Source organism: Chelonoidis abingdonii, chromosome 4 (genome assembly GCF_003597395.2).
Source record: "Chelonoidis abingdonii isolate Lonesome George chromosome 4, CheloAbing_2.0, whole genome shotgun sequence".
NCBI classification, from domain to species: Eukaryota; Metazoa; Chordata; order Testudines; family Testudinidae; genus Chelonoidis; species Chelonoidis abingdonii.
This window is the reverse complement of record NC_133772.1, coordinates 122,854,618-122,868,099: the sequence shown is the minus strand read 5'-3', so window position 1 is coordinate 122,868,099 and position 13,482 is coordinate 122,854,618. Positions and strand designations below refer to the sequence as shown.

The window sequence follows — 13,482 nt, the reverse complement described above, 5'->3', positions numbered from 1 at the left end:
TGAGTAATGAGCTGTTTGAATCGGATCCCGTAAGTGTGGCTTCCTGTATCAAAATTATTTTTTTCATGGAAATTTCATTACGAAGTAACATGGAAAACCATAATCTCCGTGAAATGATTTATGACTTGCAGTTAATGGCCACTTGGTTTGTTAATGGCCTCAGGTGTAAAGCTGACAGCATTACCATTAATTGTTCTAATAGCTTATAGTTAAGGGAAATTGGTACCATATGTTGTTGCTCTTGCCTTTATTGTTTTAATCAAGGGTTAGTTTGGCTGTTAAAATCATTAACTGGATCTCTCCAAGGAGAAAGGAGGATTTATTGTATACCAGCCCTCCCTGGTGCTCTGAAGAACGCTAACCTTTCTGGACAGCATAATTTCTTTATTCTGCTGTTCTTTTTAGTGCCTGTCCTCTCACATTGGCTACCATGCACAGTGTAATGTCTTGGAGGGAGGGGAGGTGGAGGAGACTTGCAGTTTCTTTCAGACTCCTCTGTTTCAAAATCCATATCCAGCTCCAAGCCTTTAACAAGTATTACAACCTCCTTGTTGTCTAAGGCTTTGTCTACACTTGCGATGACATGTACATGCAGCACTGGAAAGCAGGCTGCGTCCACACTGAATGTATAGCTACATGTGGAGGTGAATGGCTCTGATAGTGGGTAGGCAGCAGGACGTTACCCTGCTTAAAACAGCAGTGTAGACGTAGGAGACACTGCTTGGGCGCATAGAGAACTGTATAGGGAATATACCCTGAAGTTATAGCATGTCTGTACTCACCTAAGCAGTGCATCACCATCTACACTGCTATGCATATCCATGCTACGGCAATGTCTGTGCACTACACGCTGCCATAATTGTAGACATAGCCTAATACAAGTGCTTACTACACCTTTAGAAATAAGTTGCACTGTATTTACCATTTGCTTATTGTCAACTAAGTTCCAGTTGTAGGGCCAGATTTCGTTTTCATGTTCTCCTGTTCATTTACTCATGTTGTAATACAGTTGGGCTTGTAACACTGAAAATAGAATTTGGCCCACAGAATCTTTTTAATACTGGTGATTCACAAGCCGTAAAGAACACAACTCCATTGTTGGAGCCCAGGTTGAATTTGAAGGGCTTTCATTGGGGAGAGGGGGGGTCTGTCTTGTAGCTGATTTGCAAATTACTGGGACAGTAAACATTTCAGCTCATTTTTAGAGTCACATGTGAGTGTGCTCAAAGCTCAAAATTGCTCCATATTTATAAATCCTGATGTCTTCAAAATAGAAATGTTTGTAATTTTTACAATTCCAATAGAAAACAGTTGCCTTTAAACAAACATTTTCCTTCAGTGTATGCAACTCAAATAATGCAGCATTGAGCATCTGAAAGTAAAACTGGCTGGATGGATTTTCGTAGTCCAAGCTGAGAGGAAATGCCGAAACTAAACAAATAAAAGAAATATTGATGCACATGCAGGATTTTAAGAATTCTATGATCTTGTTAGCGGGAGGCGATGTGGCCTAATGGATAAAGTATTGGACTGGGACTGTGGTTCTATTCCCAGCTCTGTAATTGGCCAGTTGTGTGACTCAAGTAAATCATTTCACTTCCGTGCCTCAGTTTCCCCATCTGTTAAAGGTGGATAATGATACCAACCTCCTCAGATCTACTGATGAAAAGCACCATATAAGAGCCTTACCATTTACTATATAAGAGTATTACCATTATTAATATCTAAGATGATTCTAATAGCACAGGTAAAGATACTGTTCTTTAGGTCAGAGAGAAGTAGGTACAATCTCTTGCATCAGATGGAATCTTTTAATCTGAATTAGAAAATCGTGGTTTGATGTGATGTTCACAGTTTGGGCCCATTTCTTATATTAGTAACAATTAAACAAAGATTCTTGCATGCCGTGTCACAGAGAATAAACTCACATCACTAGAAGGGAAGCTAGTCATTTAAATATTGGGTGATGTAATCAAATAATAATTTGCAGAAGGAGTGTGTGGGAATGCTAGCTACATAAAATTTAGCCCCAGCGCCTTTTGTCTCTGTTAGCTAAATAGCAAGAGATCTGATGATTAGACACAGACAACAAGAATTCTTTATGCATTCCTGCCTCAGTGCCACTCCATGTGCTGGATGATTGAAAAAAAAATTTTCCTTTGCCAAGGAACTCAGTGATAAGAGACAAGTTCGTTAACTGAATTGTCAGAATTTCCATCTGGCAAAGAAGACAATGCATTGTGGAACTGATTAGCAGAGTATCATATTCCAGCCATGTGCTGTGAAATCTAATGTGTTTTGCACCTGTTGGCAGCAAGTGGCAACAAACTTCTGTTTAGCATGTCTTGAAAATACGTGTACTGTACAGCATTTGGATAATGACTCAGCAAACAGTCAGTCCAAGTCACAAATCTTGATGCAATATAGTGTTTGGTTAAATTCTTGTTTCCTAACATCACCAAAGGTATCAGCTGTGGTATTAACACATTTCTTCTTTATGCAAACTAACCATTGCTTTAAACATGTGTTGTTTATTTAAATTGAGAGCAGAGAAAAGATAAAACATATTGCACTCAAAATGGTTTTTAAAATCCCTTCCAATTCCTCCCTAGACACTGCTAGATCAGTGAATGATTTCCTTACCTATTCAGATTCAGTTTTCCTTTTGTGATGGTTCTCAAAGTGCAGAAATAAGAATTCAGTAGTTTAAGGGGGAAGTGTGTTTGGATGAATTGGTGACACTTTCTAGAGGTGTGTGTGTGTGTGTGTGTAGAGAGAGAGAGACACACACACTGTGTGCTTTATTTATAGTCTTTGCTATGGCTCTGGTTCCCATAATATCTGAGACACTAATGAATTTATCTTCACAGCATCCTCTGAGGTAGGATGGGAAATGGAGACAGGCAGGTTAAAGCACTTACCAAAGGTTAGGGGGAGATGGGTAGAGAATCTGGATCTCCTGAGTCCCAGTCCAGTGCATGAAACACAGGACCATTTTTTATTCGGGGGAGGGGAAAGAGAGAAATAATGGTGTCGTCCCAAATGAGTGCTAGTTACCTTCATGCCAGGTTGCAAAATATTCATGAATCACATGGTTCTGCAATTTATCCCATGAATGTCATCTCTGTGGTGTACTTACCATGCTCCTTTGACCACTGCACCTGCCCTCTGGCTGCCAATCCATCTCCTCAGGACCCATTCTGGCACTTCAAGGCCCTGCTCAGCTTCAGATAGCTGACAGTTTTTGAAAAATGGAACCTGCCAAAATAATGTGACCTCCTGCTCTCCATCTATTGTGGGGATTTCCCCACACACCTCAAAATTAAAATGACACTTGTCCAAGACCTATGATGGGAAAACTTAGTACTTAGGCAGGGTGACAGCTCTCCTGTACCTAAAGAATCACAGCTTTTCAGTCCAATTTCTCACAACAGTGCAAGAGATCACGTTAATAGCTTTCTTTCCTTCCCCCCCGCCATCCATCCTTAAAATGTCCAGACCCATTAAATAATTTGATGAATTATTTGAATTAACGAGGCATACCAGAGTGGCTTACATGGCTTTGGTCAACATGCAGCTGTAAATCCAGAAAAATGGCAGCAACTGTGGGTTGAGCGCTATACGAACAAAGGCCTTGTCAGGAGGAAAGGTGTGATTGATGGCTATGCCTAGGCATCACTTTGCATTCATTTTTATTAGTATTGTGAGACCCTTAAATCCTACATTAACCATCATTATAAGAGACCATTGGTGTATCTCAGTTGTAGAGTCTGTAGCCATCTTCAAAGAGTGATTTATGTCTCATGTGAGACTTCACCTTGTGACCTCCTTAACTGCCAGCATGCCGAAGCCTTGCAAATCAATAGAGCTGTGTATTTTGCATGATTCAGTTGATTTGGATTCTTGACTGACTCTTGTTTACAATTTTCCATTTCGTTTAGGAGGTCCTCCAGCAGCTGATCATAATGCATTTACCAAACGTTTTAACGATTGGCAAAGATCCTCTTTCTGGTGAGTAATTTTGGGTATTTTTTTCTTTTGAGTTGTACACAACATTGTTTGTTCCATAACTTTTTTTTTCTTTTGATATTATACACGCAGTTTCCCAAACTAGGACTAATCTGGGGGATGGGGAGAAGAGAGAAAAAGCTAATTCTTTCTATTTCAGGTACTAGTGCCTCGCAATTTTTTGTGTATATATTTATCCAGACATTACCCTGTGAGATGAAGAAGGCTTATTATTTCTATTTCATAGATGGGAACTGAGGTGCAGAGAAACCCTGTGTTATCTTGGGAAAGTCACTTGAAGTCTGTGGCAGAGCACAGAATTGACCCTATCTCTTGAGTCCTATACTAGCACTCTAGCCACTGGCTCATCCTTCTTCTTGTGGAAGATTGGCCCTGGACCCACTCCCTATGTGCTCCCATAGCTGGTAGAAGAGTAGCGAGGGTTTTCTTGGAAGCTACCTTCCTTGGGTCTCTGCTCCAGTGCAGCCTGTGATGTAGGCTGACATGGGAATATCTCTTGTCCTGCTGTGTTCCTGTCCTCTGCTCCTGCAGCACTCAGCTCAGTCGTGAGAGTACACATGGACATGGCCCCATAAATCCAGCTGTGGATGCTTGCAACAAGAGCAGTGCTGTCTGAGTAGCCATTTGCTAAGTGGTGGTTTGTGCTGTGATGAAGGGACTGCCACCAAGAAAGTGGGGGAAGAGGCAAAAATACACAAGACAACATGGAGAAAGGGAGAAAATGAAAAGGAGAAGTATAGGGAACACGGAAAGGAGAGAATAGATGGGGGTGGGGGAACGGGACAACAGATGTTTAGCAGTCATGCCAGGTGTTTTGCTAAGGGACACCAGGGCGGACACCGTGCCCTGCCACTCCATCGCGTGGAGAATACCATCAAAAATAAGTTGGGAACCACTGAGCTAATGTTTGACTTTCCCAGTTCATAGCTGGGGTTTAGCCAGAATATTGAAAATGATCTTTCCCAGCCTGCATGCCTCTAAAATTATGGGTTTGTTGTTAGGTTTTGACTTTATGCCAATGCCTATTGCCTTCCCTCCTTGCAAAAGCCAAGGAAGAAATACCAGTTTTACCATAGAAGGAAAATTGGATAGCCAGCGTTGATTGAGAACGATGTGGTGTAACAAACATCTCACCAGAATAATAAGCCTCAGCATGAGGTTTCTTTTTGCTGTGCTTGGCAGCAGTTTTGGGGTGTTTTTGTTTTATTTTTAGTCTGAAAATAAATCTACCCTCCAGTTCATGGACCACTACAGTTTGTACTCCTGGCACCTTTACAGTTACGATTGCCACTTGCTCAACATGCCCACAAAAAGGAGTGTAAGGTCTGCAAGCCCAGCCCCGTCACCCCCCTTACAGGCTACCTGAATCACCAGTCCCAGTACAACAGGGAGAACAAGCATGGGAGTGTGCCGTGTGCACAGAGAACAGGTGAGGGCAGAACCTTGACTCCATCCATCCAATGCACCTGGCAGCAGAGTTGTCCAGGAGCAAAGGGGGAGTTAATCTGCTGCTGGCCAAGAGTAGGCTCGAATTACTTCTTCCTTCCCTTCAAAGGTGAGTTGTGAGTCAGAGGATTGTTCTTGGTGTGTCTCTGGGGCAGCTTAGCTGCACAACACCCCTCGCCCAGGGAGATTATGAAGTTGCTGTCTCCCTTTAATATATTGCCAGTGTAGTCTGTGTGTTACATACTACAAAACCCCCCTCAAGTACTTCTGTTCTCTGGGCCACTGTTATTCTGAAAGTAGATGTAGCTGTGTTGCTTTCTACCTTCAGAGTTCACCAGTCTTCATCCTTCTCCCCTCTCCTCCTATCTCGTAACATCCCTCCCAGAGCAACTTTGAGATTCATCTTAGGAAAAGGCTGGCTGGCCTGTCTTCCTGGCCTGATGTGAGCATCAGTTAACAAAAAGCTACCACAGTAGGTTTTCAAATCCCTTCACAGTGGAAGCTGCATTCAAAACATCCTAGAATGCAAACCTGACAGATATCTGCATTTAGATACCACTTAATATTAAACAGTCCTGCCACTGTGTTCGATGAGGAGATCATGGCTGTGGGAGTCCAGCTGGTGTAAAACTCTCTTCCCTCACCTGAAATCAGCCTCAGTCCTTCTTTCCCCACATTTAACAAGCACTTGAAATCTTTCTTGTAGAAAAGTCTTGCTTTAAAGTGGCCACTGTTGGCCCATATTCATTACTTTCCAAACTTCTGTTACAACCACTCACTTGCTTAATCCCTTTGAAGTTTTTTAGAAGGTGGATTTCAATTAATTGTTACGCAAGTACAGGGACACTATAAGTATTATTGCTAATATTATACGGGAGTGTACACTGCAGCAGAGGTTTGGTAATGCAAAAGTGGAACAACTTGAAGGCTGAAAGTGATGGGATTGATGGGAAAATGTGAAGTTATTATTTAATATTTATATTATCATAGCACCTAGGAGCCCTAGTCGTGGACAGGACCCCACTGTAGTAGGTGCTGTACAAAAACAGAACAAAAACACTGACCTTTAAATGTAAGACAAGAGGTAACAAATGGATACGGACAGGTATTCAAGGGGAGTGCAAGGAAACAATGGTTTCAGCACACTGGTGGCCTAGCTGTTGTTAAGTTTTTTTTGTAGGCATCACAGCAAAGAAGTTTTATGGAGAGGAATTTGAAGGTGGATTATGAGGTAGTTCTGCAGATGTTTACAGGGAACTTTTCTCAACCATGAGTGGCAGCTTGGGAGAAAGCATGAAGGTGCTTGTTTGAAAATTTAAATAGTGGCAGTCAACACTTTTGTAGTGAATGAGAGATGATGGGTAGAGTGGAGCTAGGCCTTTGACAGTGAAGACAATAGTTGTGTTTGATACAATAAAGAGGGAGCTAGTGAAGGGATGCAAAGAGAAGGGTAGCATGGTCAAAGTGACATGGTACAAGAATTATCTTTGCAGCAGCATTCTGAATGGATATGAGTGAGGCAAGATTGCATTTGTCAAGGTCAGAGAGTAGGCTGTTGCAGTAATCAAGATGTAATATGATGAGAGACAAGCGCTTCAGCAGTGTGAAATGATAGGAAAGGTCGTATCTTAGAGGTGTCGTGCAGAAATAATTTCAAAGATTTAGACATAGCCTAGAGAGAAGTCTGATTTGGAGGAAAATGAAACAAGGAGAAAATCAGTAACCATATCGGTGGAAGAAAATGGGGAGAGAGAGGCACAAGGAAGAGAGGGCTGAGAGCAGATAAGAAATCAACCACACTACTGCACTGGAAATCATAGAAGTGATAGGACAGTGTGACAGGTAATAGTTGGAAAGGGGGAACTCTGCAAGAGAGAGATTAAAGAGAGAGAGCAGAGCTTGATGAATACCAAACTGAGTCCTTTTCATGAGTGGAAGAGTTGAACCAGGGCTCCATGTGCGATAAAGAAGTGAGGATGAGGAAACGTGACGCTAAGGGGTCAGAGGAGTTACCAACGTAGAAGAAGTAGTTACTGAGGATGAGTGTGGGAGACTGTCAGAAGAGGAAGAGAGAGACGAGTTGAAATCAGAGACAAAGGCTGATGTTTGAGGGGGTTGAGTGGATGGTAAGGTAAACAGCATCAACGTGGAAGGGGAGAGGAGAGAAGAGTCAACTTCAGTGCTGTTCAAAAGAGGAGATAGAGTGGGAAGGGGGAGAAGGGAGGAGTTAGAAGTGACAGGAATGGAAGAGGAGAAGCCCAACACCCCCAGCAGGGCCTAATGCAGGGCAGGAAGTGTGAAATGAAGGAGAGGCCTCCATAAGAGAGTACAGCTGCTAAGGCTATGTCAGATGAAGGAATCCTGGTCTCTGTGAGACCCCCAAGAGCCGAAGGAAGCAAGATGTGAAGAGGTCATGGATGGATGTGATTATTTTTAGAGATGGAATGGGTATTCCAGAGACAGCGAGGAGAAAGAGGAGGATAGGTGTGAGGTTAAGAATGATGGCATAAGAGGGTGGGGATGGATGTGGGAGATAGAGAGGAGGGAGATGGATGGAGGGAGGGCGGGCCCAGACTGGGGCAAATGTCACCAGAGGTGAGGAGGAGGAGGCAGAAGAGGGTGTAGATGTGGGATCTGGGTTTGTACTGATGGTAGCAGGGGGAAATCAGGAGTTAACTAACATGGATAAAGGGTCTGTATGCTTTCCTGGAAAAGGGAGAGGTTGAGACAGCCATATTAGTTGGGGAAGTAAATCAGGTCCCATATTTAGATTCCTGAAATTTTGCTTAATTTCAAATGAGTAAATAAATAAAGGGACGATTTGTTTTGCTCAAACTGTGAAAGGTTTCTGAGTCCCTTCTGCCTTCATAGAGTCATTAATTCAAAGCCAAAAGGGACAGTCACTCTTGTATTGAGCCCAACTTGTGTTTGCCTAAAACATACCTTCCAGAATTGCCTGTTTGACCGTTCAAATTGTGAATTTTCCTTTGTCTTTGGTAAGATGTAGACCTAAGTGGCGTTATGTATGTTCAAATAGGGATCTTGGTAGTAAGCGAGGATACTTATATCCCTTAAATACTCATCCATGTATATATGTGAGTGTTTCAGGCCACTGGGACTGCTATATTGCTCTTAGAACTACAGTCACACCTCCTGGACTTAACACTTGAAACAATGGCATTACAGTTTTCAGTGGGGCAGTGCTTATGCAATGGCACATGCCCACTGGGTTTAGAAGATGTAACCCTTCCCCATGCCCTCTGAATATTTTTCCAGTCCATGCTAATTTCATCTGGTTCAATTCAGATTAAGGTAAGGATAAATATTTTAAAAAAATAAAGCCTCTGAGCTAGCTGAATTGTTTTATTTAATAGTTAGTTCCTGAAAAGTAAGGAACTAAAAAAAATCTGGGAGTTCATAGCGGTGGAAAACTTCTGAGACACATTAGACAGTTCTGCTGGGAGATACAAGATTGGTTCTCTCTTTACTGCTTTGTACAATATACAGTTGTTAAAGCATTGCATTCACACACTGCCATCTTCTTCCCTTTGGAATATTTTTCCCCTCAGTGGTACAATCTCATCATTTCATTACAACTCCACATATCCCATGGCGCATATGGGGGAGCTGTAATGAACATAATACACCATGGTTCTCTTTCGTAATTTCCTCTTTGCAGCATGTCTTACCCCACCCCGTACACACAGAGTGAACTGGTAATGTATGATGATCCTGAACTTCTGAAACTGACTTCATTTCTTTTTCTCGGTTGCCCGGCAACCTTCACTTAGACCCAAACACACACAGTACTGATACTTCAGAAACTGATGGAAACAAACAGTTTGAAATGTGCACTTTTTTTTTTTTCTTTTTTTTTGAACTGAGCTTTTCAGGGTTTTTAGCTTCACTTCCTCCAAAAGATTTAAAAAAGTGACTTAATTTACTAGACCTACAGCACATTTCCATCTTCTGGAAACACTTTGCAGGTTCAGTACATTTTTTCAAATTAAAGGCCGTTAAGCCCTTGCACGGGAGTGAACCAAAAGTCCCTGCTAATAAATGTCGGTAGAAAATGTTTTTCATTGTAATCATAAAAGATTTAGTCTCCCACTGGTATATTTTTTTTCATGCCTGATTTCCTTCCTTATTTTGTTTCATAACTGTCCAAGGAGACAAAGGCTTGTAAAATATGTTGTACAGTTTTTCCCTGTTAATAACAAAGCTCTGTCTCTAAAATGTTAACTGTAGAGTTCAGGCTTATATAATTTGGGACTCTGTTCTGACTGGAAGAAATGAGTGCCGATCTGTTTTCCCACGTTTCACCTGCTCCACCGTCTGCTGGATGTTAACCCCTGCCACACAAACACATTACAGTTCCCTGTTTTCTGCTGAGGAAATTTAATACACAGTAGGAATGTGAATAAATAAAATGTGTCCACTCAGAATCTACCATTTCTTCTGCACTCTCTCTTTCTCATTTCTCTCTCCGGCTTCCTCTCCACCTCCCCTCATTTATCTCTCTTATTTTCTCTTTACTTTTATCCTCCTTTTTGTTGTTGTCTCCTAATCTCCTTCCTCACCTTGCCCCCCCTCCCCCAATCCTGCCATCTGTTTCTCACCCTCTCTCTCCTGAGAGACCATGGGGGTGTTCTGGGCCCACAGCACAGAGAGAAAATCCCAGAGAAAAGGATTTTTTCCTGAAAACCCAAAGGCCTTTTCCCACTGCTGAGAGCAGATGGCCTTCCTGCAAATCCTCAGGTCACTGGCTGCCTCATTGGCTCAGAGACCTAGCATAGGAACAGCTGCCCTGGAATTTTCAGCAAGGTGATAAATGCTGTTGTGTTGAGTTTAGAGCGCTTCTCTTTGGTTGCTGGTTCAAGTCCACTCCAGGTCCGCCGTTGGTTGACCCACACGATAAGTGTGTACATCTCAGTTGAGTTCCTAGTAGATATCGCAAAGTGGCTCTCTTCTTGGCAAGCTCAGCAGAGTTCCCACGGGCTGGATTGAGCTGGGCACTATCTTCTCAACCACATAAGACACCGTTGAAACACTTTGGTGAAGCAGCCTAGGGATGCTTGCCTATGACTGCTCATGCTGTGCCTTTCCTATGGATGTAGGACTTCAGTCTCCAGTTTTATCAGCATGGTGCCTTATGGCTTCACCACCTCATTATGATAATGCGAATCAATCCTTTAGAAAGCACTGCAGGAGTGTGTGCTGTGGAGGAAGCATTATTAAATTGGGGATAAAGAATAGTTGTTTTCGTTCAATGTATATTGTATCCCAAATGTACATGATTCTGTACAGAAGTCCCAGGTCTGTCACTGTGTTGTTTTAATCCCAAGTGTACACAGTACTGTACTGTTTTAGTTCCAGCCAGTGACTTGCTCTGTAATCTGGTGTAAGCCACTTAACTTTTCTGTGCCTCAGTTTCCCCATTGAATTGAACTAAATGTGGCTCTTAAAACTTTAACACATTATCTTTAAAACATGTTTGCAGCCTATAGAGTAAAACTATTAATATACCTCATGACCTTCAGAGTGTGTCTAGTGAGCCACAGAAACCAGCTTTCATTAGATGTGCATTAAATACCCTCAAGCATTAAAAATACTAAGAAAAAAACTCTGCTTTGGAACACTTCAGACAGCAAAGAGTTCTGTGAGTACTAGCTATTAAGCTGGAGTCTTCCTTTTGATTTCTCGTTCCTTCCCCTAAACTCTGGCTTTGCCTTCACTACAAAAAAAACCAAACAAAAAAGTCATTTGTTTACTGCGAGATAATTTGAAGTGCTTTAGCTATTCTGCTGTAAAATTCTATTGGAGACAAGGCACTTTTAGTTTTTACCAGGAGGGAAATGGAGCAAGGTCTAGCACTGACCTCACCTAGCTACCCCACAGCAAAAACTAAAAGTGCCTCACTGCCCTCAGATCTTACAGCAGGATTTCTGTCCTGCTTTAGTTAGCCCATTGTCAAACAAATAAACAAATTGTTTTGCAGTGAAGACCTAGCCAGACTGGATTAAGTAACATCTACACCTTTTGGGTTAATTGGTTATACACTTACTAGCAGGGCCAACTCCAGGCACTAGCTGAGCAAGCTCGTGCTTGGGGCGGCAGATTCCAAGGGGCAGCATTCTGGCCGCTCTTTTTTTTTTCTTTTTCTTTTTGGTTTGCTGCTCTGGCTGCCCTGTAGGGGTCAGCGGCACGGAGAAGGGGAGCGACCTGCAGCAAACTCGGCAGGACAGCCCGCGTCCTTCCCTCCCAACCGACTGGAGCTGTGCATAGCCCTCCCGACAGGTGGAGCGGTGGGAGGGGTCGTGTGGCGAGTGCCCTGCTGAAGCCCAGGCTGCCCCCCTTCTCTTTCTCCCCCCTTGCTCCCTCCCCAACTCCCCCTGTAGACTGGGCACGCACTCCGCTGCACATCTGCAGCACAGGGAGTCCCCCTGCACCCTGGCTCCGGCCACCCTGCAGGGTTTTTTTTTTTCTCCCCCTGCTTTGCCGCTCCGGCTGCCCCGCAGGTGTTTTTTCTGTGTGTGTGTGTGCTTTGCCGCTCCAGGTGTCCCACAGGTGTTTTCTCAGTGTGTGTGTGCGCTTTGCCGCTCCGGCCGCCCCGCAGGTGTTTTGTGTGTGTGCGTGTGTGTGCTTTGCTGCTCCGGCCACCCCGCAGGTGTGTTTTGTGTGTGTGTGTGCTTTTCCACTCTGGCGGCCCCACGGGTGTTTTTTTGTTGGTTTTGTTTTTTTTTTTGCTTCGCAGTTCCACCTTCCCGCCCCCCACGCACACACAGGGGTTGGTTTGTTTGTTTGTTTGTTTTTTTGCTTGGGGTGGCAAAAAAGCCAGAGCTGGCCCTGTTTACTGGCTAAAATCAATCACATTATTTTTGGAAAACTTTGTTTCATTGGGGGCAATTACAGGTACCATCACAGCTATCCTAGTTAATTATTTGCCTTGGTTACCATACCAATAGGCATACTGATAAATGTTAAACACAGATTTTTGATGAAGTATTGTACGTGAGCTAATACTGTAAGCTATTGTAAGGCCTGCAGGTAGTTAAGTATGTATTTGATGTTATTCTATAGTTATTAGAGTGCAATGATCATAATTATAGTCTCGATAGTTATCACTTATTGTCACTGAACCACTATTCCTGGCATTCCCCAATCCTGTCTTTAGAACAGTGCAATAGACAACGTATTTTAATGGTGCCCTCTTTTCATAGGGATATAGCGATAACTTCCTAATGCAGGTAAGCACTTAGTCACACTCCTTTGACATACTTGAGAGTGTTTCATATGTAGATATGGTGTCAATGGCCAATTATTGTCATAGGAGGCACCTGATTAATAGTGGAAGTAAGACTGGCCTGGTCTACACTACACGTTTAAACCGAATTTAGCAGCGTTAAACCGATTTAACCTTGCACCCGTCCACACAACGAGGCCCTTTATATCAATATAAAGGGCTCTTTAAACCGATTTCTGTACTCCTCCCCGATGAGAAGAATAGCACTGAAATCGGTATTGCCATGTCGGATTAGGGTTAGTGTGGCCGAATATCGACGGTATTGGCCTCCAGGCGGTATCCCACAGTGCACCATTGTGACCGCTCTGGAAAGCAATCTGAACTTGGATTCACTGGCCAGTTAGACAGGAAAAGCCCTGCGAACTTTTGAATTTCATTTCCTGGTTGCCCAGTGTGGAGCTCTGATCAGCATGGGTGGCAATGCAGTCCCAAATCCAAAAAGAGCTCCAGCATGGACCATACGGGAGATACTGGATCTGATCGCTGTATGGGGAGACAAATCTGTTCTATCAGAGCTCTGTTCCAGAAGACGAAATGCCAAAGCATTTGAAAAAATCTCCAGGCTATGATAGACAGAGGCCACAGCAGCAGGGACTCAACACAGTGCTGTGTGACAAGCGTAACGGAAAGCCAAAGAATCAAATGGACGCTCATGGAGGAGGGAGGGGGGACTGAGGACTCCAGCTATCCCACAGTTCCTGCAG

General features: G+C 43.2%; 1 protein-coding gene across 1 annotated transcript in view; it reads left to right on the top strand.

The window, feature by feature from the left end:
• Positions 1 to 13,482, top strand: part of CCDC88C (coiled-coil domain containing 88C) — a 143,351-nt gene that overhangs the window by 54,438 nt on the left and 75,431 nt on the right. Inside the window, exon 4 of the mRNA XM_075065860.1 lies at positions 3,942 to 4,011. Coding sequence (XP_074921961.1) covers positions 3,942 to 4,011 — 70 coding nt within the window. The remainder of the gene's footprint in view (positions 1 to 3,941; positions 4,012 to 13,482) is intronic.